Source organism: Saimiri boliviensis, chromosome 2 (genome assembly GCF_048565385.1).
Source record: "Saimiri boliviensis isolate mSaiBol1 chromosome 2, mSaiBol1.pri, whole genome shotgun sequence".
NCBI lineage: Eukaryota > Metazoa > Chordata > Mammalia > Primates > Cebidae > Saimiri > Saimiri boliviensis.
In genome coordinates, this window is record NC_133450.1 from 138,470,700 (window position 1) to 138,494,686 (window position 23,987).

Genomic DNA, 23,987 nt, shown 5'->3' on the forward strand with positions numbered 1-23,987 from the left:
TGCTGTCCCCGCCTGCTGACCAGCTGTGCCCGCTGCTCCACGAACTGAGGGGCGTGCTCTGCTCTCAAAGGCACCCGAGGCGGCTGCACAGGAGGGGCCTGGCTAGGTCAATGTTAGCAGGGCCTCCCTCACCCACCTGACAATGGCACCCCTATATTTCTGGCAGCAAACGAGGGGAAACTGACCCAGTTCTGTCTCTTGGGGTGCCACGCCTAAGCCACTCTCCCCTCAGCACCTGAAGGGGGGCTCTGAAGAAAAGGGGGCTGTGGGACATGTCTGCCTCTCCCCTCTGCAAACTAGGCTCTGCGGCCCCATCCCATCTGCTTGCAGGCTCCCCAGCCAGCTTGGAAACAGACCCTTCATTCAGGGAACACCTGCCCCTGGGTGGACTGGGAACCTTGTCCCAGCTCCCACCACAAGCTGGAACAGGAAGCCCAACGTGAGTTCCCCTGGAGGCCTGGCTGCACTGCACCCCAATTCAATTACTTGGGGTCCTAGCCCCCATCCTCCCATTAGGTTTCTGGAGTGGCTAGGATACCCTGCATACAACCTGCCTTCTCGTTTCTCTTTAGCTCCTGAAATGCCCGCTGCCCAGGGCTGACCCGCAGGAGATGGTCTCCAGGACCCAGGCCATCAGAGGCACTCCTGCTGGGTCAGGACCCCAGCTTTCCCCCACTGTCCACACCTGCTGTCCTGATAAAAGAGGAATGGAGAGCTCAGACAACCTGTGAATGAAAAAGCTTCTCATCCACTTGCCAGGGGCCCACCCCCTTCCCAGGCTGGACAGGAGGCAAGGCCTGCCCCCTCATCCCTGGCTTCTCCTCGGCCCCAGCTGTCCATGGGGTACTCCTGGCTGTGGGTGCTGTGGCTGTAGGGAGCTGGGAGGCCGAGGCCTGTGCACCCAGCCGAATCATCTGTAATGTGGGCTCATGAGCGTGCCTGGCTGCCAGGTAGCCTGACGGGTGGCCCTTGAGTGGGCCACTCTCTTCCCTGCTGGCAGAGGATGGAGGCCAATGGTGGAGGTGCTGTCGGCACAGCTGGGGAAGACCAAGGGAGGCTCCCAAGCCAGGGCTCCCCTCCTCCCCTCCCCAGGCGAAAACCGGCAGAGATGCCAAGGGAGGCACACAGGTAGTCATGCCGATCAGCGCCAGACCTGAGGCCTTTGGGCCTCCCCATGCCCCCATCTGCTGCCACTCAGAGCAGAGGATAGAGTGGTGGGCAGTCTGGAGTCTGAGTCTGGGAGCTGACAGCTTCGCGCTTCCTTCTATGGAAAATCTGCTCCGCCAGGCTGCCGGGCTGCTGTTACATAAACATCTCTGCTGCCTCCAGGCGCCTCCTCTCCTGGGGCGCTGACCCCAAGATGTTACCCCAGGCCGGGAGAAGTGAGGCCGGCTTCTGGGAGGACGCAGGCGAGGGAGGCTCCCAGCAGCAGCTAAGGGGCGGGACAGGCTGCCTGCACCGGCTGTTTCAGTGTGCTCCACACTTTGCAAGAGGTGTGCCAGGAAAGTCTCGCGGGGGAGAGGGGGGTCAGGTGTGAGATTTGTCCCCCTTCTGTGCCTCCCTCTGCCACCATCCTCTGGGGTTTTTGCAGTCCTTCCCCCAGACCCCCAGAGTCCTGGGTCCCTCTCAGCTGTTTGGTGGCCCCCCAGGGCAGACATCGCCCTCCTACTCCAGGAGGGCCCCAGGACGCGCGCCTTCCGCCATCGCACTCCCCATCCTGTGCTGGGATGGGGAGGGGGCGCTGTGTGTCCCTGGCACGAGGCCGTGAACTTTGCGCAGGGACTATGGCAGGCATTTTGGACTCCTGGCACTTAACCAGGCTTGGCACCGGGTGCCCATGTCTGCCATCGTGGTGGAGAAATAACTCAGCCGGAAGGAGCACGTGGGAGGGGCCACGCCGGCGCCAGCGGCAGATCCGCCGGACCGCCTGTGCTTTCCGGGGCCACCTTAGGCAGGAGGAGGACGAGGAGCGTGTAGATGCGGGTCCCCAGGGGCAGCGGGCGCGATCCGATCCGCCTGCCAGGCACCGGCCCCGGGCTGTTCCCTCCGGACGCCCTGAGTCTCTGCCCAGAGGCCGCGGCGCCCCCATCCCTCACGGTCAAGTGCTCGGACAATCACGGCCCGTGGCGTCCGGCGATCGATCCCTTAGACGCCTAAACCCCGCGGCTGTGGGGCTCCTGAAGGGAGTGAAGCCACTGGGCTGGGGGCGCTCCCACGGCTGGGCGACCCTCCCAGAGCCCCCTGCCCGGACGCGGGGTCCCCCAACGTGGCCTCAGCTGCTCCCCGCCTGGCCCAGCGCAGGGTGGACGCGGCCTCGCCTTCCCCACCCCGCCCGGGTCTCCGCTGCTTATTCACATGCAAATGATCGTCGCCAATTGTCGCCGAGCGCGGCAACGGCCGGGGCCAGATCCTTCCGCAGCCCTGGCTCAAACTTTTGGCCTCTGAAAACTTTCAGACGAGAAATAGTCCCTCGGCGCCCGTTCCCGACCCACGCCGCGCCGCCGGTGCCTCCACCCCGAGGGGCTCAGCTCGCGGGGGCAAAGCCGGACGGGGCACGTGGGCTGGAGGAGGCCGCGGGGGGCGCGCGGGAGGCCGGCGGGGGCGGGGCGGGGCCTGGGGCGGGGCCTGGGGGCGGGCCCGGGGCCTGGGGGCGGGGCCTGGGGGCGGGGGCGGAGCGCACCTCGGTCCTGAGCCTCACTAGTGCCTCGGCCGCGGGAGGGAGCGCAGGGGCGCAGGGGCGCGGGGCGCGGGGCGCGGGCGCGAGCGCAGCGAAGGAACGAGGCGGGCGCGGAGCCCGGCCAGGGAGCCCGCGAGAGCACAGCGCCGCCCGCCAGCGTGAGAGAGAGGCCGGGAGCGGCCGCCGCAGCCCGCGGGACCGTCCGCCGCGCGTGTGCGCCCCCGCCCCGCCGGCCAGCGCAGGAGGCCGCCGCCCAGGCACAGTGGGCAGCCGGGGGGCAGGCATGCCGCCGCTCCTGGGGCCCCTGCTCTGCCTGGCGCTGCTACCCGCGCTCGCCGCACGAGGTAGGCGCCCGCCCACCCGCGAGCCCCCACTTTCCTCGCGCTTCGGAAACTTTGGTAGCGCTCGGCGCGCGCCTCCAGTAGCTGGGAGCGGGCGGCTGGGAGGCCGGCGTGGGGAGGGAGGAGCGGGCGGCCGGGACGTGGGGTGCTGGAGTCCCCGTCGTGGGGACGATCGAGCCTCCCCTCGTCCCCGCGTTGGGGTGGACGCGCGCCGCCCGTGCCTGGAGCCGGGTGGGGAGGCCAGCGTGGGGTGCGGGGGCCCCGGAGGCCCTACCCTGGGCCGCCCTGCACCCGCCGCTCGTGGGGCTTGCCGCCGGGCGGCCCGGCGGGCGCGCTGCCTACTACTTTTCGATTTGAATCGAGTCGGTTTTGGTTTCCTGTTGCCTCTCCGGGCCATTTATCTTCTTTCTTCCTCGCCTCTGGCCCACGCCGGGCGGATGTTGGGGCGCGGAATGTGGGCTCTGCGGCGCCGCGTTCGCCTGTGCTGACCCGCGCGGTCAGCTCGTCCCCGGCTCGCTGCCGCTCCCCTCGCCGGGGCCCCCCAGCGCCCCTCAGCCTGGCTCTAGGTTTGGGGGAGGGGTTGCGCCCGGCGCCGCTGCGCCCGGTGGGACTTCACTTTCCTTCTGCTGTGTGGAGTTGAAGTTTGGAAATCTTGGGGGCGGGGAGTGGGACGTGGGTGGGGGGCGCTCACAACTCTCCCGCCGCACGTCGAGGGGGGTCTCTGGGGAATCCAGTGATTAATGCGCTCTTTCTCGGAGAGTTGGAGGTGAGAATATTCCGTCCTCTTCCAGAAAGTGCGGCTCTGTCACACCCCTTCCCCGTTTCTCAGCCCCCGTGAGATGGGGAGGGAGGGGCTGGAGTTACTGACCCCTTCTCGAGATGGGGTCGGATTCCTTCCGAACGGGGCATCTTCATCCCCCTCCCGTGGGCATAGGGGGCGGCCCCTGGAGGTGCGCGCCCGCGGGAGCAGGTATTGGGTGTCGGCGGAGGCGGGGCCGTGTCCCCGGGGTGCAGTCCCCTTGCCCCTGGAGGCGGCCCCGACTCCACAATGGGCCGCTCTGATTCCGAGGCCGCGGCCGGCGCTTTGTTGGCGGGCGGGGCGGCGGGCGAGCAGCTGTCGCATTTTCCCACGGGCGGGCGGGAGCTGAGTGTGGCCACCCCTCGCCCCCCCCCCCCCCCGCCCCGTCCAGCTCTGCCCCTTGCAGAACGGGTTTAAACAGAGGCAATCTCGGCGGCTGGATGGGGGCCCCTGCCGTGCCGGACCCTCCGGGGTAGGGGGCAATGTTTAGGAGAGGAGCCCGCCCTGTCTCCGCTTCTCCCCCACTGCGCCTCAGGCCGCCCCACCCCAAGCAGGACGTGTTCCCCGCTGCTCCCCTTCCCCCCAGTTCTGACTTACAGAACTCTGGGTGGAATGTTGGTGCCCCTTTGGTTTCATGGAGGGTCTTACTGCGGACCCCTGCCCCAGCAACCCATGACACTGAACAGAGTGCTCCTGGGGTGGGGGGTGGATGGCGCCCCTTGGCTGGGTGCAGGTGCCACCCCCAGGATAACAAGGGCCTTCGGTGGGGGTGCGGGCAAGACTGACTTCTCTTCTGCCCTGCCTAGGCCTGCGATGCTCCCAGCCCGGTGAGGCCTGCCTGAATGGCGGGAAGTGTGAAGCGGCCAATGGCACGGAGGCCTGCGCGTGAGTACCACCCCTGCGGACCTGCTGCTTTGTGGAGGGCAGAGCCCCTGCTTTCTGCAGCGGCGCAGGGGACAGAACACTAGGCCATTGTCTTGTGGAGATGGCCCAGAGTCTGGGTGCGGTCACGTGCTGACTTTTATTGGACAAAGTCTGGCAATTACTTAATCACCAGTAATTATGCTGCGTGTGGAGCTGGTCTGGCTGCTGGGGGCTTGAGCACTCCTCCGAGGGTCACCTCAGGCTCCTGGGGCACTAAGTGGGAGTCCCAGTACCCCAATTCTTTAAGTCCCCCAGAAACAGTTGATCTGCCAAGGGGAGCTCTGGACCATTTACAAACAGACCCAGGCCCCACCACGCTGCCAACTTGGGGCACCTTCTCTGGCCAGGTGATGCCTCCTGGGCTGGTGGTAATGCCTGCTCTGGACAGGTGGCGATGCCTGGGTGGGTGATGCCTCCTCTGGGCACAGGTGATGCCTCTTGAGCTGGTGGTAATATCTCCTCTGCATGGGTGATGCCTCCTCTAGGCACAGGCGATGCCTCCTCTGGAAACAGGTGATGCCCCCTCTGGGTGGCTGATGCCCTCTCTGATTGAGTGATGCCTCTTTGAAGGAAATTTACTCTCCAAAATCAGACCAACCTTTGGGTTCTCTGTTTGCTCCAGCTGTCTCCTCTCAGACTCAGGCTGGGGCCGGGGAAGAGAAGGTGGAACTCATGTTTTGGCGCAGGATGTGGGGAAATTCTTGAGTCTGGTTTCTGTCCTGGCATCTGCAAACTCTGTCCTCAAAATCGTGTGGCCCTTCTGGTCTCCAGCCTCAGATGTACAATGGGCAGGAGTGGCTGGGAAGTCCTGGGGAAGCGGCTGCCTCCAGCCTGCCTGTGAGTGCCAGTCCCTCCGGCCTGCCTGTGAGTGCCAGCCGGCTGCAGGGAGCTGTGCTGCTGTGGCCCACGCCCTTCAACTTGAGTCCATCCCTGATGAGAATAATGAGGAGGTGTTTGGTGTTTGCTCACTGGAAAAAGAGTCCTCCCCGCCCCACTAGGAGCTACAGATGAAGAAGTGGCTCCCCAGCCAGTCTGCGCGCCCTCATTCCAACTGCAGAAGGGCCCATTCCCTTGACAACCCCAGCCCGGCTCCTCCTGCCTGCGCGAACTGCCCAGCCTGTGGGCAGCAGCCCCCTCCCTCCCCGGCCCCCGCCCTCCCCGCACTGAAGCCAATTAAGCAGGCCTGTGAGCAGTTTAATGGACAAAGCCGATTGTGTCTTTGTCAGACACTAATGAATGCGCACTACTTTTTTTTTCTGCTTTTTGGGGCCCCCTTCTCCCCCTGCAGAAGCCGCACGGACGCTTGATGCCCTAAATCTTGTTTCCTTTCATTCAGAGCCCGACAGCTGGGATCCAGGGAAGTGCAGCCGCTATTGTTGGGGGAGGCGGATTAATGCCGTGTGATTAATTATGCGTGGCTTCCCAGAATGTATAACCCCCTGCCCCGCCACAGTGCACCCGGCTCGGACTCTGCCTCTCATCCATGCGGAGCCCTGGGAGACGTTTCTTGCTCCTGCAGGGGACTTTGGGAGGGTGGGAGGAGTGCCCTGCTTCGGAACCTGGGGGCCTGTTGCTGCTTCTCAGCGGCCCCTGGGAGGAGGCACGGCCTAGCCCACTGGGGTCTGGGACTGAGGTCTCCCCCCAGCCAAAGGGCTATGCTTCGAGGTACAGATTGCTGCAGCTCCCCAGGGCCTGGGCTGAGACCCCGCCACAGAGCCACAGTGTCGTGGGCTCACTCTCCCACTCTCCAAACCTGGGGTGCTGGTGAGCTGTTTCCAGCCCAAGCCAGGCCGCTGACCAGGGCTTTGGTGCCTGGCCTCCTCCCCGCTGCGGGGGGCTGGCACCCCCTCCTTCTTGGCGGGAAGCCTGCTTCAGTTTGGCCTGACAGGCAGCCAGGCTCAGCCCACAGAGGCCCCATTGTGCACACCCCACTAGTCCAGTGAGAAGACGGGGCGGAAGCGCGTCTTCAGGCTCTTACCTCTGGGTTGCAGCGTTGGAGGCCATGGCCATGGCCAGGGCCAGGCCCTGCGTGTGGAGGCTCAGGTCGGGGCCCACACTGCAATTTGGGGATGTTGCAGCCGCTCCGGGGAAGGCCCCGGGCTCCCTCCCTGGGCTTAAGCCCCACCCAGCACACTCCCCTCAGGTGCCCTGGCTTCCCGGTCCTGCCTGTCCTTCTCAGAAGGCTCCAGCGGACTGTCCAGGAATTGGCCAGGGCACCTGCGGGAGGCCTGGCTCTCCCAGCAAGGGGAGAACCCCACGCTGTTTCTCAAAAGCGTCTGGGGTGCAGGCTCCTGGAGCCCTGCCAGTCTGCGTACGAATCCCGGCCCCATGGCATCCAGCTGTGACCCCGGAAACGGCTTTGACTTTTGGTGCCAGTTGCGGCATCCTCTGTGGAAGGGGCCTGGTGAAGGTGGGGTCACGGCGCCTGCCACACTCGTACTGAGTGAATCATTTCTTTCTGCCCCAAAGAGGGCACCTCCATGGGAAGTTGCCAGTCAGGCGGGTACAGGGCTCGGGGTTGGAAAAAGTGGTTTTGTCCAGCAAAATACCTTCCTGGGAGGTCGGAGTGTCCCTGCGGCCTGGTCAGCTGGTGGCCAGGGAGAAAGCGCCCGGCGGCACATGCTGGTGGGTGGAGGATGGCCGCTCTCTGGGCAGCTGCTGTGTGCAGTGTGGTCGTGGTGGCTGTGGTCAGAGATGGCGGCCTTTTGAGCAGGCCCAGGGGTCACTGCGGTCCTTGGCCCTTCCCAGGCCCCCTTGTCAGCTCCGTTGGTGTGAGCAGGCAGTACTGAAGAGGCTCCCCGTTTCCCCTGTGTTGAGGATCAGGTGGGAAGGGCTGCGGGGACCCTGTCCGTCTGGGTGAGCCTGCACCGTAGTCTGAAAGGCTCTCCCAGGGCTGCCTGGGGCTGGGCTGGGCGTTGAGGCAGAAGGTGGCTCAGATGTTGCCTGCTGATGGCCGAGTCAGAATTGCACAGGGCGTCTTCCAGGTGGGGAGAAACTGTGGAGGGGCGTCAGACCCAGCACCTCCTGGAGGGCGTCCGGCCGCCTGCTGGGTGGTGGGCTGTGGCTCTGAACAGCTTTGTGTCTGAGGCCTGGCCCAGTCCCCTGCTAGCTCCAGGACCTTGGGTCATCAGGTCATGCAAGCCTCAGTTTCCCCCAGGTGTCAGCTAGGCTGAAACACACTGAGTCTCTTGGTGGTGCCTGAGGATGGCATGAGGACCTCGTGGGAGGCCCCTGGTCAGCACGCCTTCCCTCTCTGCCGTCCGCCGTCGGCTGACGGTGCTGGTCTCCAGAGCCTCTTCCCCAGGTGTTTCAGTGACTGATTGAATTCAGAGAGTCCTAAAGGTGCTGCCTGGTGGGCCGGGCCTGGCGCTGCCTCTAGAGGGACTGGCAGGCTCGGGGGAAGTCTGGCTCCCAGGATGGCTGCTGTTCGCAGCCACGTTTGAGCGCCTGCTGGGTGCTGCCTTCTGCTCCAGGCAAGGCCCTGGGAAGTGGGGTTCACGTCCCAGCAGGGGGTGAGAGAGGCACCTAGCTCACGTATGGGACATGTTGGGGGTGGGCTGGCACGCAGAGGCCGGGCATAGCTCCCGCAGCCCCGCAAAGCTGTCCGGACCAGGCACAGGGAAGTAAGAGGAAGAGGTCCAGGGCAGTCGCCGTGGGCCCCCGGGTCACACAGCGGTGACAGAGCTCCTACCGGTCCTGCCCCTCTCCTTCTCCTAATCGAATGTCCCCAACCGTGGCCCCGTCACTTCCCGACTACTAGTGGGACGGGGGGCGTGGCTTCCCTTTAAAAGAGGAGGAAGGAGGCCCGGGCGGGAAGTGACTGGGCCCTGCCGTGAGGGCCTGGGAGGCTGGGGAGGGGCAGGCTGTCTTCTGTCACCCGGCTGGCTGTTTCCATTGACTCACTTGCCTTGTTTTGGGCGTGGCCAGGAGAGGAACAGGTTAGTCCTCCTCCTCGCGCTCAGGAGACACCTGCTTATGCAGCACCTGGCCTTCAAGGGCACCAGGGTTAGATACACATGTTTAAACACATGCAGCGTCCCAGGCAGGCGAATCACTTGAGGTCAGGAGTTCAAGACCAGCCTGGCCAACACGGCAAAACCCCGTCTCTACTAGAAAGACACAAATGTGCCAGGCGCAGTGGCCCATGCCTGTAACCCCAGTCACTTAGGAGGCTGAAACAGGAGGCTCGTTTGCACCAAGGCTACGGAGGCTGCAGTGAGTCAAGATCATGCCACTGCACTCCAGCCTGGGCGACAGAACAAGACTCTGTCTCAAAAAAACAAAAGTCAGAAAACAAAACCACACAGTGTCAAATGGAAAGTGTCACCTCCTGAGACTGGGGAGACTTCAGGAGCAGGAAGGCCTGGGGCAGAGACCTGGGTGGGAGCCTGGAGTGAGTGCTCTGGAGGAAGCGGCCTCCTTGGGGCGGGGCCTGCCCCTGAGCAGCAGCCAGCACGTTTTCCATTGAAGAAAACAATCGTAGAAAAGAGAGAGAGGCAGAAAGCAGTGCCCCTGGCAGGAAGACAGTCGGGCAGGGCAGACATTGCGCACCAGGAAGGGCTTCCACAAGGCAGAGCCGGGTGCGGGGACCCCCCAGACACGGGCAGACTGGAGACCCCCCGGGAGCCGGGACTGGCCTCATTCCCTGTTCCCTGCACCTGTCATGGGCAGTGGCGGCCACCAGGGTCCACTGGGCAGTGCCAGGCCAGGCCAAGGGACTGCACCCTTTGCTGTGGGGAGGGGACCTTTCCTGTTTCATGTCTCGTCTATAAATAGTGCAAGGATGTGGGTTTGCAGAGTCGATGGGGCGTCTAGCTTGCCTTCCTCAGTAATGCAGTGATGACAGCTCCATGCTCAGGACAGCCGCTGTTACCCAGCCTCGTAAACCCCTGGCAGACAGCCGCCCACCCTCAGGTGTGGCCAGCGCCGTTTTCATCCCCAGCACGCGGGTGGGAGAGCTGCCACTGCAAGGGCGTGGGGATCTGAGGCAGGCCGGCGTCAGCTTTCACCTTCATGTGCAAGTGTATCCAGAACTTTCCAGGTGTTTCCCACGGCTGAGGAGGAAATACCAGTAGCTTTAACGAGCTTGGGGCATCAACCTGTGGGCCGGGAGGCACTCGCCATGAGTTTCCCAGGCAGTGCTGGGGCATTCCCCCCTGGGGCCCAGAGCTCCGAGGGGAGGCAGAGTGGGGCTAGTTCTGATGTGCTGTGCTCCCCACACTGTCTCCTCCCTGGGCCTCAGTTTCCCTGTCTGTATGCAAGCCCGCTCCCAACTACAGCCAGCAGGAGCCTGGGTCGGGCTGAAGGCGTGGTGGTGGCTGTGGGCCCTGCGGCATGGGCTCAGTGGTCTTCCTGGCTGGGGAAGGAGCAGTAGCTACAGGGTTAGGAGGGTGGAGGGAAGGTCTTTCCCAAAGTCGCCTGGTTCGGTTCTCCTTGAGGCCCTGCTCCTCCCCACCCTGCTCCCTGGGAGCAAAGGGAGCTAGGGACTAGATTTGGGGGCTGGATGTGCATATAGGGGTATCCTGGTTGATGAATTACTCATATTACAAAAAAAATTTCTTTCAAGACGGAGTCTCACTCTGTCAGCCAGATTGGAGTGCAGTGGCACGATCTCGGCCCACTGCAGCCTCCGCCTCCTGGGTTCAAGCGATTCTCCTGCCTCAGCCTCCTGAGTAGCTGGGACTACAGGCGCATGCCAGCACGCCCAGCTAATTTTTGTGTTTTTAGTAGGGACAGGGTTTCACCATATTGGTCAGGCTGGTCTCAAACTCCTGACCTCAGATGATCCACCTGCCTCGGTCTCTCAAAGTACTGGGATTACAAGCGTGAGCCACCGTGCCTGGTCACTTTTTTGTTTTTTTGAGCTAGGATCTCATTGTGTCACACAAGGCTAGAGTGAAGTGGTAGGGTCACGGCTGACTGCAGCCTCAAACTCCTGGGCTCAAGCGATCCTCCTGCCTCAGCCCCCAGAGTAGCTGGGACCACAGGTGTGCACCAGCATGCCTAGCTAATTTTTTTTTTTTCTTTGAGACAGAGTCTCACTCTGTCACCAGGCTGAAGTGCAATAGTGCGATCTCAGCTCACTGCAACCTCCACCTCTGGGTTCAAGAGATTCTCCTGCTTCAGCCTCCTGAGTAGCTGGGATTACAGGCCACATGCCACCACACCCAGCTAATGTTTGTATTTTTATAGAGTTGGGGTTTACCATGTTGGCCAGAATGGTCTCGATCACCTGACCTCGTGGTCTGCCCACCTCGGCCTCCCAAAGTGCTGGGATTACAGGCGTGAACCATCACACCCAGCCTGCCTAGCTAATTTTTAAATTTTTTGCAGAGATGGGTCTTGCTGTGTTGCCCAGGCTGAAGATGTGACTTTGGAACTGAAGTGTGCTATTCAGTGGCATCTGTTACATTCACGGGTTCCTTCAAGCACTGCCCAGTTCCAGGCCTTTTTTGCTGCACAAAACAGAATTGGCACCCAAATACAGTCGCTCTTCCCCGCTGCCCCAGCCCCTGGCACCCACCCGTCTGCTTTCGGTCTCCGTGAACTTGCCTGTTTTTGGACATTGTGTATGAATGGGATTGTGCAGCAAGTGGTCTTTGGTCTCTGGCTTCTTTCACTGAGCAGGATATGTTTAAGGTTCATCCGTGTCACGGCATGGTCTAGAACTGCTTCTGAGGACTAGATTTCAGCCGCTGAGAACCATCGGGGACTGGCCGGAGTGAGACACGAGCATCCCAGTTCTCACACAGTCCAGAGGAGACCCGTGTTGGGAGGGCATCCGGGGTGGCTTCCTGGAAGAGGTGGTATTCACTCTGGGCCAGTGTGGCCACCCAGCTGCCACAGAGCCCCCTAGAGTGGGTCCTGGCACGTTCCCAGGTGAATTTATAGGGCAGCCTGGTGTGCTCACAGCATTTGCCCCACTCAGGACTCCAAGACAGGTTCACAACCTGTCCCTGAGCCTCACTCATGCCAGCCGCCAAGCCCTTCAGCGTCCCTCAGCCCACAGGAGGACCTGTGGGGCCACAGTCACTGAGCGCCCACACACCTGGTGTTGTAAGGATGCAGGGAAGAGGGTCTTTATTGAGCATCTACTAGATACTTGACCCTGGGGAGTGGGTGGGCATGGCAGATGCAGGTCCCCCGGGCAGGGGAGGAGCACGCTGCTTGAGAACCAGGCTGTAGGGTGGCTGGGCTTGGCCACAAGCCAGGACGGGGTGGGTGCTGTGGGGCCTTCACGTAAGGCCCACCATGGAGTACCTTCCACGCTGGCGCAGACGGGGTCAGCAGCTGGGAGCCCTAGACCAAGAGAATGGCAGGGGCAGGGCAGCGGTGGGCAGTGAGGCTTCAGACACGTCCATGGGCATGCCAGGCGTCTCAGCCCCACCCACGCGGTCCGCCTGCTCCTTGGCCTTCCCTTTCCTGGACGGAGCTCTGTGTGATTGGCTCCCTGCTGTCTTCGGGGTCACCTTGGAGTGACTGACACGGGTGAGGGCTAGGAGCCTGGCTTCTCGCTGAGACACAGAAGGTGTCCTCTCCGAGTTGCCCTCAGGACGGGGAAGCACCATGTCCCCTGCAGGGCACCAGGCCAGCCTTGACAGCGAGGCCCCATATGCAGGCAGCTGGGCGCCTCCTCCCCATCCGGTGGACACGTGAGCGTTAGCATCGGGGTTCCTGATCTCCCCAGTGGTGGGGTGCACGGTGGTTAGGCGGTCCCAGTGTCTCTGAGGCCTGTGGAATTCTTGGAGAACCTCCGCCCGCGGTGTCTTGAGTGCCCCTCCTCCCCGACCCTGCACCTGTTGATGCTGGGAGGGGAACTTCTGGAGAAGTCTTACCTCCGAACCCCCACTAACAGGCTCAGGGGCCCAGGCTTGGGGGGTCCTGCCGTCTGCATTCTGAATTGAGCCAGTAGGGGTAGACAGAGCCCTCTCCACATGCCCTCTCTAATACAAAGAGGTGGCTTCGAGTGGGTCCCCAAGGGGCCTTGTGAACCCCCCCAGGTGGGAGACCCCATCCTCCGAGTCCCCAGCCCCTCAGCCTCAGCTGCATTTCAGAGGCCTGGGCTCTCTGGGGTGGGGGTATGGCCGTGGTTCCATGAGGTCTGGCCTGTGTGGGCACCCTGCTGTGCTCCCTGCAATTTCCTGGAAGGAGGTCTGGGGTCCTGGGGTCCAGTGGGCCTGTGGGGAAGGGACTGGGGCGGCTCTGATGTGCTAGGGTACACAGGGGAGGCTTTGCCTCCGACACCCACACAGCTGCCAGGCCCCACCGGGGTCTTGGCAATCAGTCTGCGAGTGTCCAAAACCGAGGCCATCTCGGTATCAGGCTGGGCCCAAATGCTGCCCGGACCCTCCCCACAGAGCCCACTGCTGCAGTGGGGACCAGAGAATACTCACGCTGGCCTCAGCCAGCTCGCCTGGCCTCACCTGCGCAGGGCTGTTCGGGCCAGTGGGCGCCAGGTGAGCGCTATTCTCACCCGGGGGGAGTCCTGCCAACTCCTAGGTTGCTTGTCGAGATTTTCCCCCTGGAAAGAGTCGTGTTGCTCCTTCTGCTCCGCCTGGCACTGAGGTTGGCGACACACCCCGGCCTCGCTCTCACGGGCCGATGGGCGCATTCGTCATCAGACTGTCACCCCTATTTACGCAGCTCCCTGGCCTGGTGTCCGTGGCGCGTCTCTGAAGTGCTTGAATTGGTTGTTTAAAGCTCAGGAAATGCCCCTTAAATTGTGTTGACACTGTTGATTTGCGGAGCACAGGAGGCCAGCCTCGCCCAGCCTGAGCCAGGCCCGGGAGGCAGGTCCTGTGTGTTGAGTCAGCCTCTCTGAGGGCCGAGGCCCTGCAGCATGGGCTGGGCTTGAGAATTGGACTCCCCCGCCCCCCGCCACATCCCAAGAGCTCTCAGACACGGACAGGCCTGCGGCTGGAGCAGGACGAAGTGACTCTCCCCTCACGCCGAGATACCCGGCCACAGAGGTGGTGGCTTCCGGCCCCTGCCCCTTCCCCATCCTTGGGCCACCCAGTCTGACTCATGGCCTGAGCCACCGGCGCCTGCCTGGGGAGCCACGGCGGGGGATCTGGCTTTATTAGAGACGCGTTCGTGCCCCATCAAGTCCAGGGGAGGGAACCGGCACATCCTTCACTTTCCCTGAAACGGTTCCCCCGCAGCCCACACGGTCAGGTCAGGGTGCATTTGCAGACAGGCCCCTTTGCAGGAGGCTGGAGCTTTTGGCCTGGAATGTTTCCTGCTGGAGGCCCGTGATCAACGAGCCTGCCCAGGGACCGAGGCCCCAGGAGGTGCCGTTGCCTGATCCACACCTCAGACAGGTGTCCCACCTTGGACCCTGCTGAGGCAGCAGCTCGGGCCCCAACGCTGGCCTGCCCTCTCTGAGGCCGCTGTGGCCGTGGCAGGGCAGGGGCCGGGCTTGCCGAGCCGTCGAGTGGGCACAGAGGCTGCCTGGGAAGGAGGTGGGCGGTGAGTGCTGACTGCCCACACCCGCAGCACAGATGAGCCCCAGGCGCACCGCACAGCCGCGTGGCGGGGCCCGGGTACCTGCCCCCACCAGTTCCGCCCGGTTTCAGCTGTTGACGAGCGGAAACACACAGTTACTGGAAATGAGAGGTCTGGGGGAGCAGCCGGGGCGAACATGTGTGGTTTCCCTGACGCTTTTCAGTAAGATGCTGAGCTCAGGCTGGGGCTGGCTGGTGGGCGGAGGGGGCTGGGCCAGGGCCTGCCCCTTGGGCCTCTGTTCTCCATCCTTACACAGAGGGGTCTGGGTTGGTCCTAGCTCCTGGGCGCCGCCCCCTGCATCCCCCTCAGTGGTCAGAAGGAGGCTGGCACTATTGCTGTGACAGAGCCAGTTGGGGAGGCCAGGCGGGGATGAGTGTCCGGGCGCCACATGGTGGCAGGGTCCGGCTCAGCACAGGGCTCTGCGGCTCCCCGGTGGCTGGGCCTGGCTGGGCTGTGGGCGGCCCTGGGGCCAGGAGGGCACTGGAAGCAGAGGTGGAGGCAGGTGGGTGACTGGAGTGGCTGGAAGGCCTGGCCACCCCAGCAGACCTTCCCCCTCCAGGTTTGGGTGGCACTGGGTCAACAGCCGAGGTCATCGGCTTCTTCCCCCATGTGGGCTGTGTGACCCTGGGCTGCCGCCGCCTCTCTGAGGTCCCTTCCTCCTCAGGAGATGGGAAGTGGCCTCCCCAAGGGGGCCGTGACGTGTCCCCGGGGCTCCTGACAGCTCCAGGGGCTGTCCTCAAGGCTCGGCTACTGCACTGAATTGTGTCTTCTTTTGAGATGCTATAGTGTCGTGGCAGCTGTGGGAAGCGTGGCTGGGTCTCGGGGCTGCACACCCGGCTCCCCCAAGGATGTGCCATCCGTGCCATCCACACCGGAGCCCCTCCTCGTGCCACAGGGGCCCCTCCAGGAAGGCCTCTCCCGGAGACCAGCCCCAGCCACAAGCCCTGGGGAGGTCGTGTGGGATTTGGGCGAGGTCCTGCGGGATTGGGTGAGGTCGTGCCAGATATTCGGGTGAGGCCACGTGGCACTGGGCGAGGTCGGGCTTATTCAGTGCCTTGGAGCAGCAGATGTCTTAGGACCTGCCAAGTCCAAAACCCCCCACTTTCCCCACAGAGAAAGGCACCCCAGACAGTCCCCGGCCTGTGCCAGCTGTCCCGGGACACCCTGGTGTCCCCCAAGTTGTGGCACTGCAGGCCTCTCCTCCAGGCGCCCCTCCTCATGGGCACCTGCCTGGATCCCAATTCCGAAGTGTGCGGTGCCCTAGTGCCCAGCAGCAGCACTGGGCCTGGGCAGAGTGAGGCTCCAGGGGCCCGTGTGTAAGCCAGGCTGGGTGCTAGGATCCAGCCGGCAGGTGGTGGGGGGTCCCAAGAGGAGGATTCCTGGGCTCAGAGGCCCCTCTGTGCCTTTCGTCGCCATAGAGCAGGGAGCCGGCAGGTGTGATGGGGATGGGGTGACCTCCAGGGTCACCACTGAAGCCACTGTCATCTGCGGCCGAGTCAGAGGCAGCACAAAGGTGTCCTGGCCTGTACCCACTCCAGGGTGGTTTCCCGGGAAGGGGGGATAGGATGCAGAGGAGGGTGGCATCTGCCCCTGGAGGCCAGGAGCTCTCCTCCAGCAACGTGGGTGTCGGCTTCATCCCTCATCCACCAGTGCCGACACCCCGAGGGTGATGTGGGTGAAGGGGCATCTGTGCCCTGGGCTGGGCCTCTCTCGCCCAGAGCCCCGCCCCCACCACCCTAGGGTTTTGTGTTTTATTGGCAGAGCTGTAAGAACGCATTGTCTGCCCCAGACTTCCCGGTTCTGGGCGATCAGGTGGTCAGGAGAAACATCCAGGCCATCCGGTGGTGCTGGGGGTGCGGGGGACACGCGCCTCCCTCCTCTTTCCCAGGGAGCTTCTGCTACTCCTGCCCTGCCCTGCCCTGCTCCACCCCGCCCCACCCCACTCTGGTCCCCAGCAGCAGGAGTGGCTCAGAGCTGCCTTCAGACCCAGGTGGTGTGCTGGGCATAGCTGCCCGTTTTCTCACCTGTGGAGTGGGCCCAGTACACATCCCCCAGGGCGGTTGTGGGGTCCCATGAGACAAAGCCGTGTGTAGGTCAGGAGGGGCGGGGGCCGTTTCCTCATTCCTGAACTGATGTGAGCTGGACAGGTGTCTGGAGCTCCTTCCCCTCCCTGTGGCGTTCTGAACAAGGATGGCTGGACTGCAGCCCGCAGCCCCCGGTGTCTGCCAGGCTGGCTGGGGGGCTCACTCCAGAGAACCTGAACCCTCCGGGCAGCCCCTTCCTGCCAACCCGAGACAGGACTTGCTCAGGAGCAGCGGTGGGAAGTTGCCGGAAGCACGCCTGGCGTTGGCGGGGAGCGTGCCTGCGGCGCTGCCTTCGTTCAAGGAGTCTTGGTTGAGCCCTCCAGCAGCGTCGCCTTGGGCTTATCCACTGCCTTCCCGGCCTCTGAGCCACCGTGGGGTGCAGGGCTGGGCTGGGCCTGCTTGGGAGCAGAGGCCTGGCGCGAAAGTGACCATCTGGGCCCCTCCAGCCCACGAGGCTTGTCCACATGGGTCCCCAGGGGCCATTGGGGTGGCTAGCACCTGGGAGGCCCAGGAGAGGACACACATGCTTTTGGGGGATCCAGGTGGGAAATTCCGCCAGTGGAGCAAGGGGCAGGGCTGCAGCCGGCATTTTCACGCCCCACACAGCCTGTAGGGCACTTTGGTGACACCTGGCTCCTGGTGCCCCAGAGCCTGCTGGCGTTTGGGGGAGGGTCTGGCCACATGCCGCCGGAGTGGCCGCCTCAGCTCTGTGTCTCCACGGGCCTTCCGTCCATCAGATGCGGCAGCCCTTCCCACGTTGGGTGAGGGCGCCTCGGTGGGGCATTGTTTTCCTGGCTGTGGGAAAAGTGGCTTCCTGGGAGGACAGGTTCTGTCCCCATCCTACCTCCCACACAAAGGGCTTCCCCGGAGCCAGAGGAGGAAACCCGGCCTTCCTGCACTTCCGCCCTTCAGCACATTCTCAGGCATCCGAGGATGCAACTGGGGGTAAAGATTTGCAGGCAAAAGAGCTGCGGGTGCCGGCGACAGCTGCTTGGGCCGGAAAGCCCTGCCCGGCTCAGCCCCGGCGGCGCGACCCACGCCCACCCGACTCAGCCTCCCCCCTGCCCGCTGCTGCCCTGTCTCAGGAGCCGCCGCAGGTGAGGGCTGGCCCCTTTTCTGGGCCCCAGCCTCCCTGAAGCCCCCACTGCTCCTCGCCTCCTTCCCTGGGGCCCTGGGAACCAGGACGGGGCCCCTGTGCGGCTTTGAGCAGCCCGAGGCCAACGGCTGCAGAGGCAGGGAGAGGCCACAGCTCAGGTGTGACCACAGGTGGTGGCTGGAGGCGGCCGTCTGCCCGGCAGCCTCCACAGTCGTGGTTCTGCGCCCCAACGGTGAGCAGGCCGGGTGATGCCGGGCTTCACAGGGCCCCTCAACCCCCTCGGCCCACTCCTGTCCAAGGTGGGAAGGAAGCTGGGGCAGAAAGGAAAGGACCTGGCGGCTGCAGGGCGTCCTTCAAAGCCTCCCAGCCCCACAGAGGTGCCAGGCAGCTGTTCAGACGGGTTTGGACGCGGGGTCCTGGCAGGTCGGAGGGAGCTGGGGCCTTCCTTGCTGTGGCTGTTTGTTTTAAGGGCTTTGGGGAGGCCGGGGAAGGGGCTGTGAGCGGTGAGGCTCCCGCATCTTCCCGAGGCTCCTTCGTCCCCCAGGGCTGCGCTGCTTTGCTGTCCCGGGAGGACAGGTCCCCGGGGGAGCCCCAAGCCCCTGCCCAGCTCGTGTCTTAGCAGCCAGTGCCTCCTGGAAGGTGGGTGGTGCTTACCGGGATGTGGGGAACTTGGACCAGCCTCTGCCCAAGTGAGGGGCTGAGGTCTCAGGACTCCCCCCGCCCAGAAGCCTTGGTCTGGGCTGGAGCTGGGCTCGGTGGCCTCATGGGGGCCTGCCTGGGGAAGCATCCACCCCACTGGGTCTGGCCTTGTCTCCCCCGCTCCAGTAGGGGGTTGCAGTGTCACCCCCGGCCAGTCCACACATGGTCCCATTTGCCCAGGCGGGTGGATGGGAAAGCCTGCCTGTGTGCCGGGGTTGCCAGGTGTGAGTTCCACTGTCCATGGCGCGTGTAGAAGGCGGCCAGCCTTGCTGGGTCTTAACAGAGCATGGCAGGATCTGGGTGCCAGCCCAGGGGCGGGTGCCGAGGCCTTAGAGCCCTGCTGGGCAGAGCCCCTTGAGGCTGGGGCAGGTCCTGCTGGTGAGGGGAGCGGTCCCAGGGAGAGCCGGGGGCGAGGCACCCCAGGCCGGGCCGCTCAGCATGGGCTCCGGCAGGATGTGGCCATGGGCTCCCTGGGAGCAGCAGCTGTTGGGGGTGTCTGGGGAGGAGATCACCCCCCTTTATTGCCCCATGAGGGGCCACACTGTTACCAAGGAACCCCTGGGCTTCTGTGGCAGGAAGCTGGGCCGAGATTGACGGTCAGGCGCGAGGCCCCCAGGAGGGCAGGCGGAGCTGGGCCTGTGTTCTTGGCTGCACCCAGCGGCTCTGCTGAGGGCAGGTGGGGTGCGTTCCGACACTGATTTCAGCCGGTGGCTCCTCCCCGTCCCTTCCCAGCCAGCCAGGGTGTGCGGGCTGTCCCTTCTGCTCTGGGAAGTGCCACTCCCATGCACCCGAGAGGCCCCCGACTGTCCCTGCCCCTTCCTGCCCTGGCAGGTGCTGTCACCTGGCGGTGCTGTGGGAAGTCCCCCCGCCAGGGTCTCGGGTTCCTCTTGCTGGGGCAGCTAGGGCCACGTCACCGACTCCCAGCTCACTCAGGCCCAGCTGACCCCACACCCCACCCTCTGTGCAGCCTCCGCCTGTACCGCCATCCCAGCCTGCATGACCATAAACTCCTTGAGGGTAGGAGCTGAGTGAGCCCAGCCTCCAAGGAGTCCCTCTGGCCCCTCCTTCTCATTTTTGAGTGGAGGGAACTGTCATCTGTCCCCTGGGGGTGGCAGATGGCCGCTTAGCTTAGAAAGGAAAACAGCACAATTTAGAATCAGTCCCGGGTGAAAGGTCAAGGCAGCATCTGCCTCCCGCGGCATTTCTATGGAGCGGCCCCGGCGGGGAGGGTGGGAGCGGTACCGTGGAAATACTGAGGCGGGAACAAAGGTGGCGGTGGAGGCAGTGGTGCTGGCACGGCAGGCACTGGGGCACTTGGCACCCTCCCCTCCCACCTTCACCCACCCCCACAGCCCTTCTGGAGCCCCACCAGCCACTTAGGGGCCCAGACAAGACAGGTTGCCCCAGCACTGCCAGGACACTGAGAGTAGAGGATGGGACAGGCAGGTGCCAGGTGACCCTAAGAGAGATGCATGGAAGGGGAGCCCATCCGGACATACCTGGCATGGGCTGGGTCCCCGCCGTGGGAGCTGGATGACTTGGTGGACAGGGTAGCTCTCATCCACTGGAGGAGACTAGTATTCTCTATCTCAAAGAAGCCCCACCTTTTACACCCAGGAGGGTCTCCCCACTGCGTCTGATGGGTGGAGATGCGGGGACAGTGGCAGGTGGGGTGTGAGTCACTCATGAACACTGTGGGGCTCCCCATGGGTGAGGGGGCTGTCGCATACCACCTCCCTCACACCCACCCACCCGCTGGGACAGTGTTGAAGACAGCATGGCCCCAGTACTAGGGGTGTGGCCAGCGACAGGGCCGAGAAGGGTTTGGTCATAGGCTGGCGTTCCTGGTGGCCAAGGTGCGGGCCTGAGGTCCCTCCCGCCTTCTCGGGGACCTGTGGCTGCTGTGCAGAAGGCAGGTGTCAGGTGTCTGTAGAATGCTCCGGCTCTGGCCAGGTGGGAGAGATCCCGGGCCCAGGCTGGAGGCTGCCTGCAGTGGCAGCAGGGAACCTGCCCCAAAGCTGCCCCCACACCCAGCTCAGAGTGTCCTCCAGGCCCAGCCCGGCTCCCCGTCCCTCAACACCTCCAGGCCGTGGCTGTGGGGCCAGGGCGGGCGCCCTCCCTTCGGTGTCCGATGCCCCGGCTGAGCGTGGGGGCGGACAGTGGGCCCTCTCAGCCTGCATTCCCCCACGAGAGCCTCCTCAGGCCTCCTGCCCCGCCCGCTGGGAGCAGCTGCCGCCACGTCCGACACCTGCTCCCAGTGCCCTTTGTCCAAGCTCCAACGCCTGATTTATGGGGCGTTTTCCTCTTGCTGGCCCGGCGTGGTCCAGCCTCGTTAACTGGGATGCGTCCGGTTGGGCGGATTCTCCCACAGTCCTCCACGCTGGGTCCACGCTCGCGGTGGGGAGTGGGGCCAGGTGTCCGGGCAGAGTGTCGTGGTCCATTTGGGGACACCCTGTGTCCTGTGACCTCAGGACACTTGGTGGGAGACTGCTCTAGGGGCCGGGGACCCCTGGGCAGCTCACGTGGAGTCCCCTATAGCTGTGGGGAGGCCCCTCCACCCTCCACCTGTCTCGCCCAGCCAGTCAGCTTTTCCCACTCCTTGGAGCCCTGAGAGGACAGCCAGGTTGCATGGCCAGGCCTTGATGACCGAGCACCCTCTGTCCTGCACACACCCCTGCGACCTCGTCAGCGGCTGGGAAAGAAAAAAGGGCCTTTTCTCCAAGTGGGAGCTGTGGCCAAATCGCGCCTGACAATGGGGCATTGATGTGGAGGGAGGGCACCGCTCCCGTGGCCACGGCCCAGCCCAGCCCTCGGCTCCTCGGGTTCCCAGCAGCCTCTCCGCCTCAGCACCCGCCAGCCCGTAATTAGATCCTCGTGCAGCGGGGGCCAGGCCTGCTCTCCTCACAGGTGCGCAGAGAGGCAGGTCTGTCCCTGAGCCCCAGGGCGGCCGGCCACACGGGGGGAGGCTTATTCCGGGGCTGTGCCCATCACCCATTGGGCCGGCGGGAGCCCTAGCCAGACCTGAGTGAACTCCCAGAGCCACTTTGGAGGGGTGAGATGTGTTTTCTTTAAACCAGTTGCTTTGGGACTTTTGGCTTGTGGCAACAGATGGTCAGCCAGAGTGGCCATTTTGCTTTCTCCCTACCCAAGCTGTGGCCACAGATAAAGGCCTTTAGGGAAGACAGATGCCTCCCGGCCTTTGGGACAGGGGCGTGGCTGGCTGCTGAGAAACTCACAGACCCCACCCCCCACAGCCTCCACAAGCCCCTGGGGTAAGCCCCCCCCCCAGGCCACTGTCACTCACATCACAGCCTGAGCTGTGGGTCCGCAGCCTTTCCAGGCCGCTGGGGCTGCTGGGGGCCAGGGGCTCGTTCTGCTTCAGAGGCTTCACCACTGGGAAGAGCGGTGCCAGGCTGGTCCCAGACCTTCCCTGGGAGCGTAAGGCTAGGAGGTGACGGGGGCTGGTGATTTATGACCGCAGCAGGTGGCCGGGTGGTCATGTGGCTGGGGGGGCAGGCTCTGTACCCGTCACTGCAGGAGACAGGTAAGGCCAGGCCTGGTGGAGAAGCAGGACCCCTTCCCTCTCCCCTTGTTCCGTCTCAACCTGGACTGTGTGTTCAGGGTCAGGGGCGGCCTTTGGCCCACCTTGACAGGTTCGCAGAGACCTGGCAGCGGGCACTCCTCACGGCACCTCGGTTTCCCCGGCTGTAACATGGTGCTTCTGCTCCCAGCTGACATGCCTGGGTGTGTGTTATGAAGACTTGATGCAGAAAGAGAAATGTGTCCAGGGCCAAGTGTGGGCTGAGAACAGGCTGGCCGGCGTGGCCAGTGCCGTCTTGGTGTGAGACGTCCCATCAGAAAGGCTTCCGCATGGGAAGGGGCACAGGAAGCCAGTCCACGCTTTCCATGGCTGCCATCATGTTGATACCTGAAGGCTGGAAAAACCACGACCTTCGCTGCTGCCCAAATAATGCCCGTTTGCTGTAGCAAAGCTGGCAAGGACAACAGACTCGGAGGCTTTTCGGAGCCATTGTGCACTCCTCTCCATGGCTGTCCTTGGGTGTAGACCCAGACTTCTGACTGGGCCGTGGACCCAGCTTGGAATATTCTAGTCTGTAGCTTATCCCCCCAGTTAGCAGTCTTTTTTGAGACGGAGTCTGGCTGCGTCGCCCAGGCTGGAGTGCAGTGGCGCAATCTCTGCTCACTACAGCTTCGGCCTCCCGGGTTCAAGCAGTTCTCCTGCCTCAGCCTCCTTCAGTGGCATTTAGTACATTCCCAAAGTTGTGCAACCACGACATCTGTCTAGCTCCAGAGAGGTTTGCCAGCCCCGAGGGAGCCCTGCTAAGCAGACATTGCACCCGTGCCCTCTGCGCTTGCCGCCCGGGTTCGGGGGAGGCAGCTGTGCCCGCAACAGGTGCCGAGTGGCAGGGGTGCTGGGGGAGCAGGTGGGAACTGACCGCCCTGGCACATCTGCCAACAGCTGCAGCGGCGCCTTTGTGGGCCTGCGATGCCAGGACTCCAACCCGTGCCTCAGCACCCCCTGCAAGAACGCTGGAACATGCCACGTGGTGGACCGTGGAGGCGTGGCGGACTATGTCTGCAGCTGTCCCCTGGGTTTCTCTGGGCCCCTCTGCCTGACACCCCTGGACAACGCCTGCCTCTCCAACCCCTGCCGCAACGGGGGCACCTGCGACCTGCTCACACTCATGGAGTTCAAGTGTCGCTGCCCACCCGGCTGGTCAGGTGAGAGAGGACCCACGGCCCGACAGGTGGGCAGGCCCAGGCCCACTGCCAGCTGCCCATGCAGCTCAAGCTGCTTGGCAGGACCCAGGCCTGGGCCTGTGACCCAGAAGTCATTGAAGCCCCTGCCCCTGGGACCCTGCTCCCCTCCCAGCCCAAGTTGCCTCGTTTTCAGCTGCTGGCTCCAGCTCAACCCTTGCTGTCCCCACTTCTGCAAGATGAGGGGAGCCTTGATGTCTAGGCTCTCCCTGCCTCCTTCTTCCTACCGTGCTCTGGCCCTCGCCTGTTAGGGTGAAGGGTGTCTGGGGGTGTCAGCTCTGGGAGGAGACAGTGGGGGCTCAGGCCCAAGGCCACCTCTCTCCGCCTCCCCACCGTGTGACTTTGCAGGTCACTTGGCCTCCTGGGACCTCTGGTCCTTCATCTGCCAAGGGCGACTGGTCTCATGGCAGGTCCTGAGGGTCAAATGAGACGGTGCCTAAGGTGGAGCCCAGGCCAGCACCTCCCGGGGCCTGAAGGGAGGGGAGGCGGGCCTCAGGGAGCAGGGAGGCCAGCATGACCCTCTTGGCCCTTTGTCCCCAGGGAAATCGTGCCAGCAGGCCGACCCGTGCGCCTCCAACCCCTGCGCCAACGGTGGCCAGTGCCTGCCCTTCGATGCCTCCTACATCTGCCACTGCCCACCCAGCTTCCACGGCCCCACCTGCCGGCAGGACGTCAATGAGTGCAGCCAGAACCCCGGGCCCTGCCGCCACGGCGGAACCTGCCACAACGAGGTCGGCTCCTACCACTGTGCCTGCCGAGCCACGCACACCGGCCCCAACTGCGAGCGGCCCTATGTGCCCTGCAGCCCCTCGCCCTGCCAGAATGGGGGCACCTGCCGCCCCACGGGCGACACCACCCACGAGTGCGCCTGCCTGCCAGGTAGTGCTGCCCGGCGGCTGGGGTGCAGGAGTCCCTCCCCCGCGGCCAGGCCTGAGGGACCGGACTGGGGGTGCCTGGTGCATGGGGAGCCCTGGGAGGGCCCGTGGTGCAGAACTAGGAAGGTGGGGTTGGTGGGTTCCCCAGACGGCACGAGGTGTTAGGGGTGTGTCTGGAGCGGAGTGTGCGCTGGGAGGAGGCCTGCACG

The 23,987-nt window shown here is 64.1% G+C and overlaps 1 protein-coding gene across 1 annotated transcript in view; it reads left to right on the forward strand.

The window, feature by feature from the left end:
- The first annotated feature begins 2,708 nt into the window (after positions 1-2,708).
- NOTCH1 (notch receptor 1) overlaps positions 2,709-23,987 on the forward strand; it is a 48,698-nt gene continuing 27,419 nt past the window's right edge. The window contains exons 1-4 of the mRNA XM_039461286.2: positions 2,709-3,021; positions 4,624-4,702; positions 22,605-22,867; positions 23,444-23,782. Coding sequence (XP_039317220.1) covers positions 2,961-3,021; positions 4,624-4,702; positions 22,605-22,867; positions 23,444-23,782 — 742 coding nt within the window. The 5' untranslated portion in view covers positions 2,709-2,960. The remainder of the gene's footprint in view (positions 3,022-4,623; positions 4,703-22,604; positions 22,868-23,443; positions 23,783-23,987) is intronic.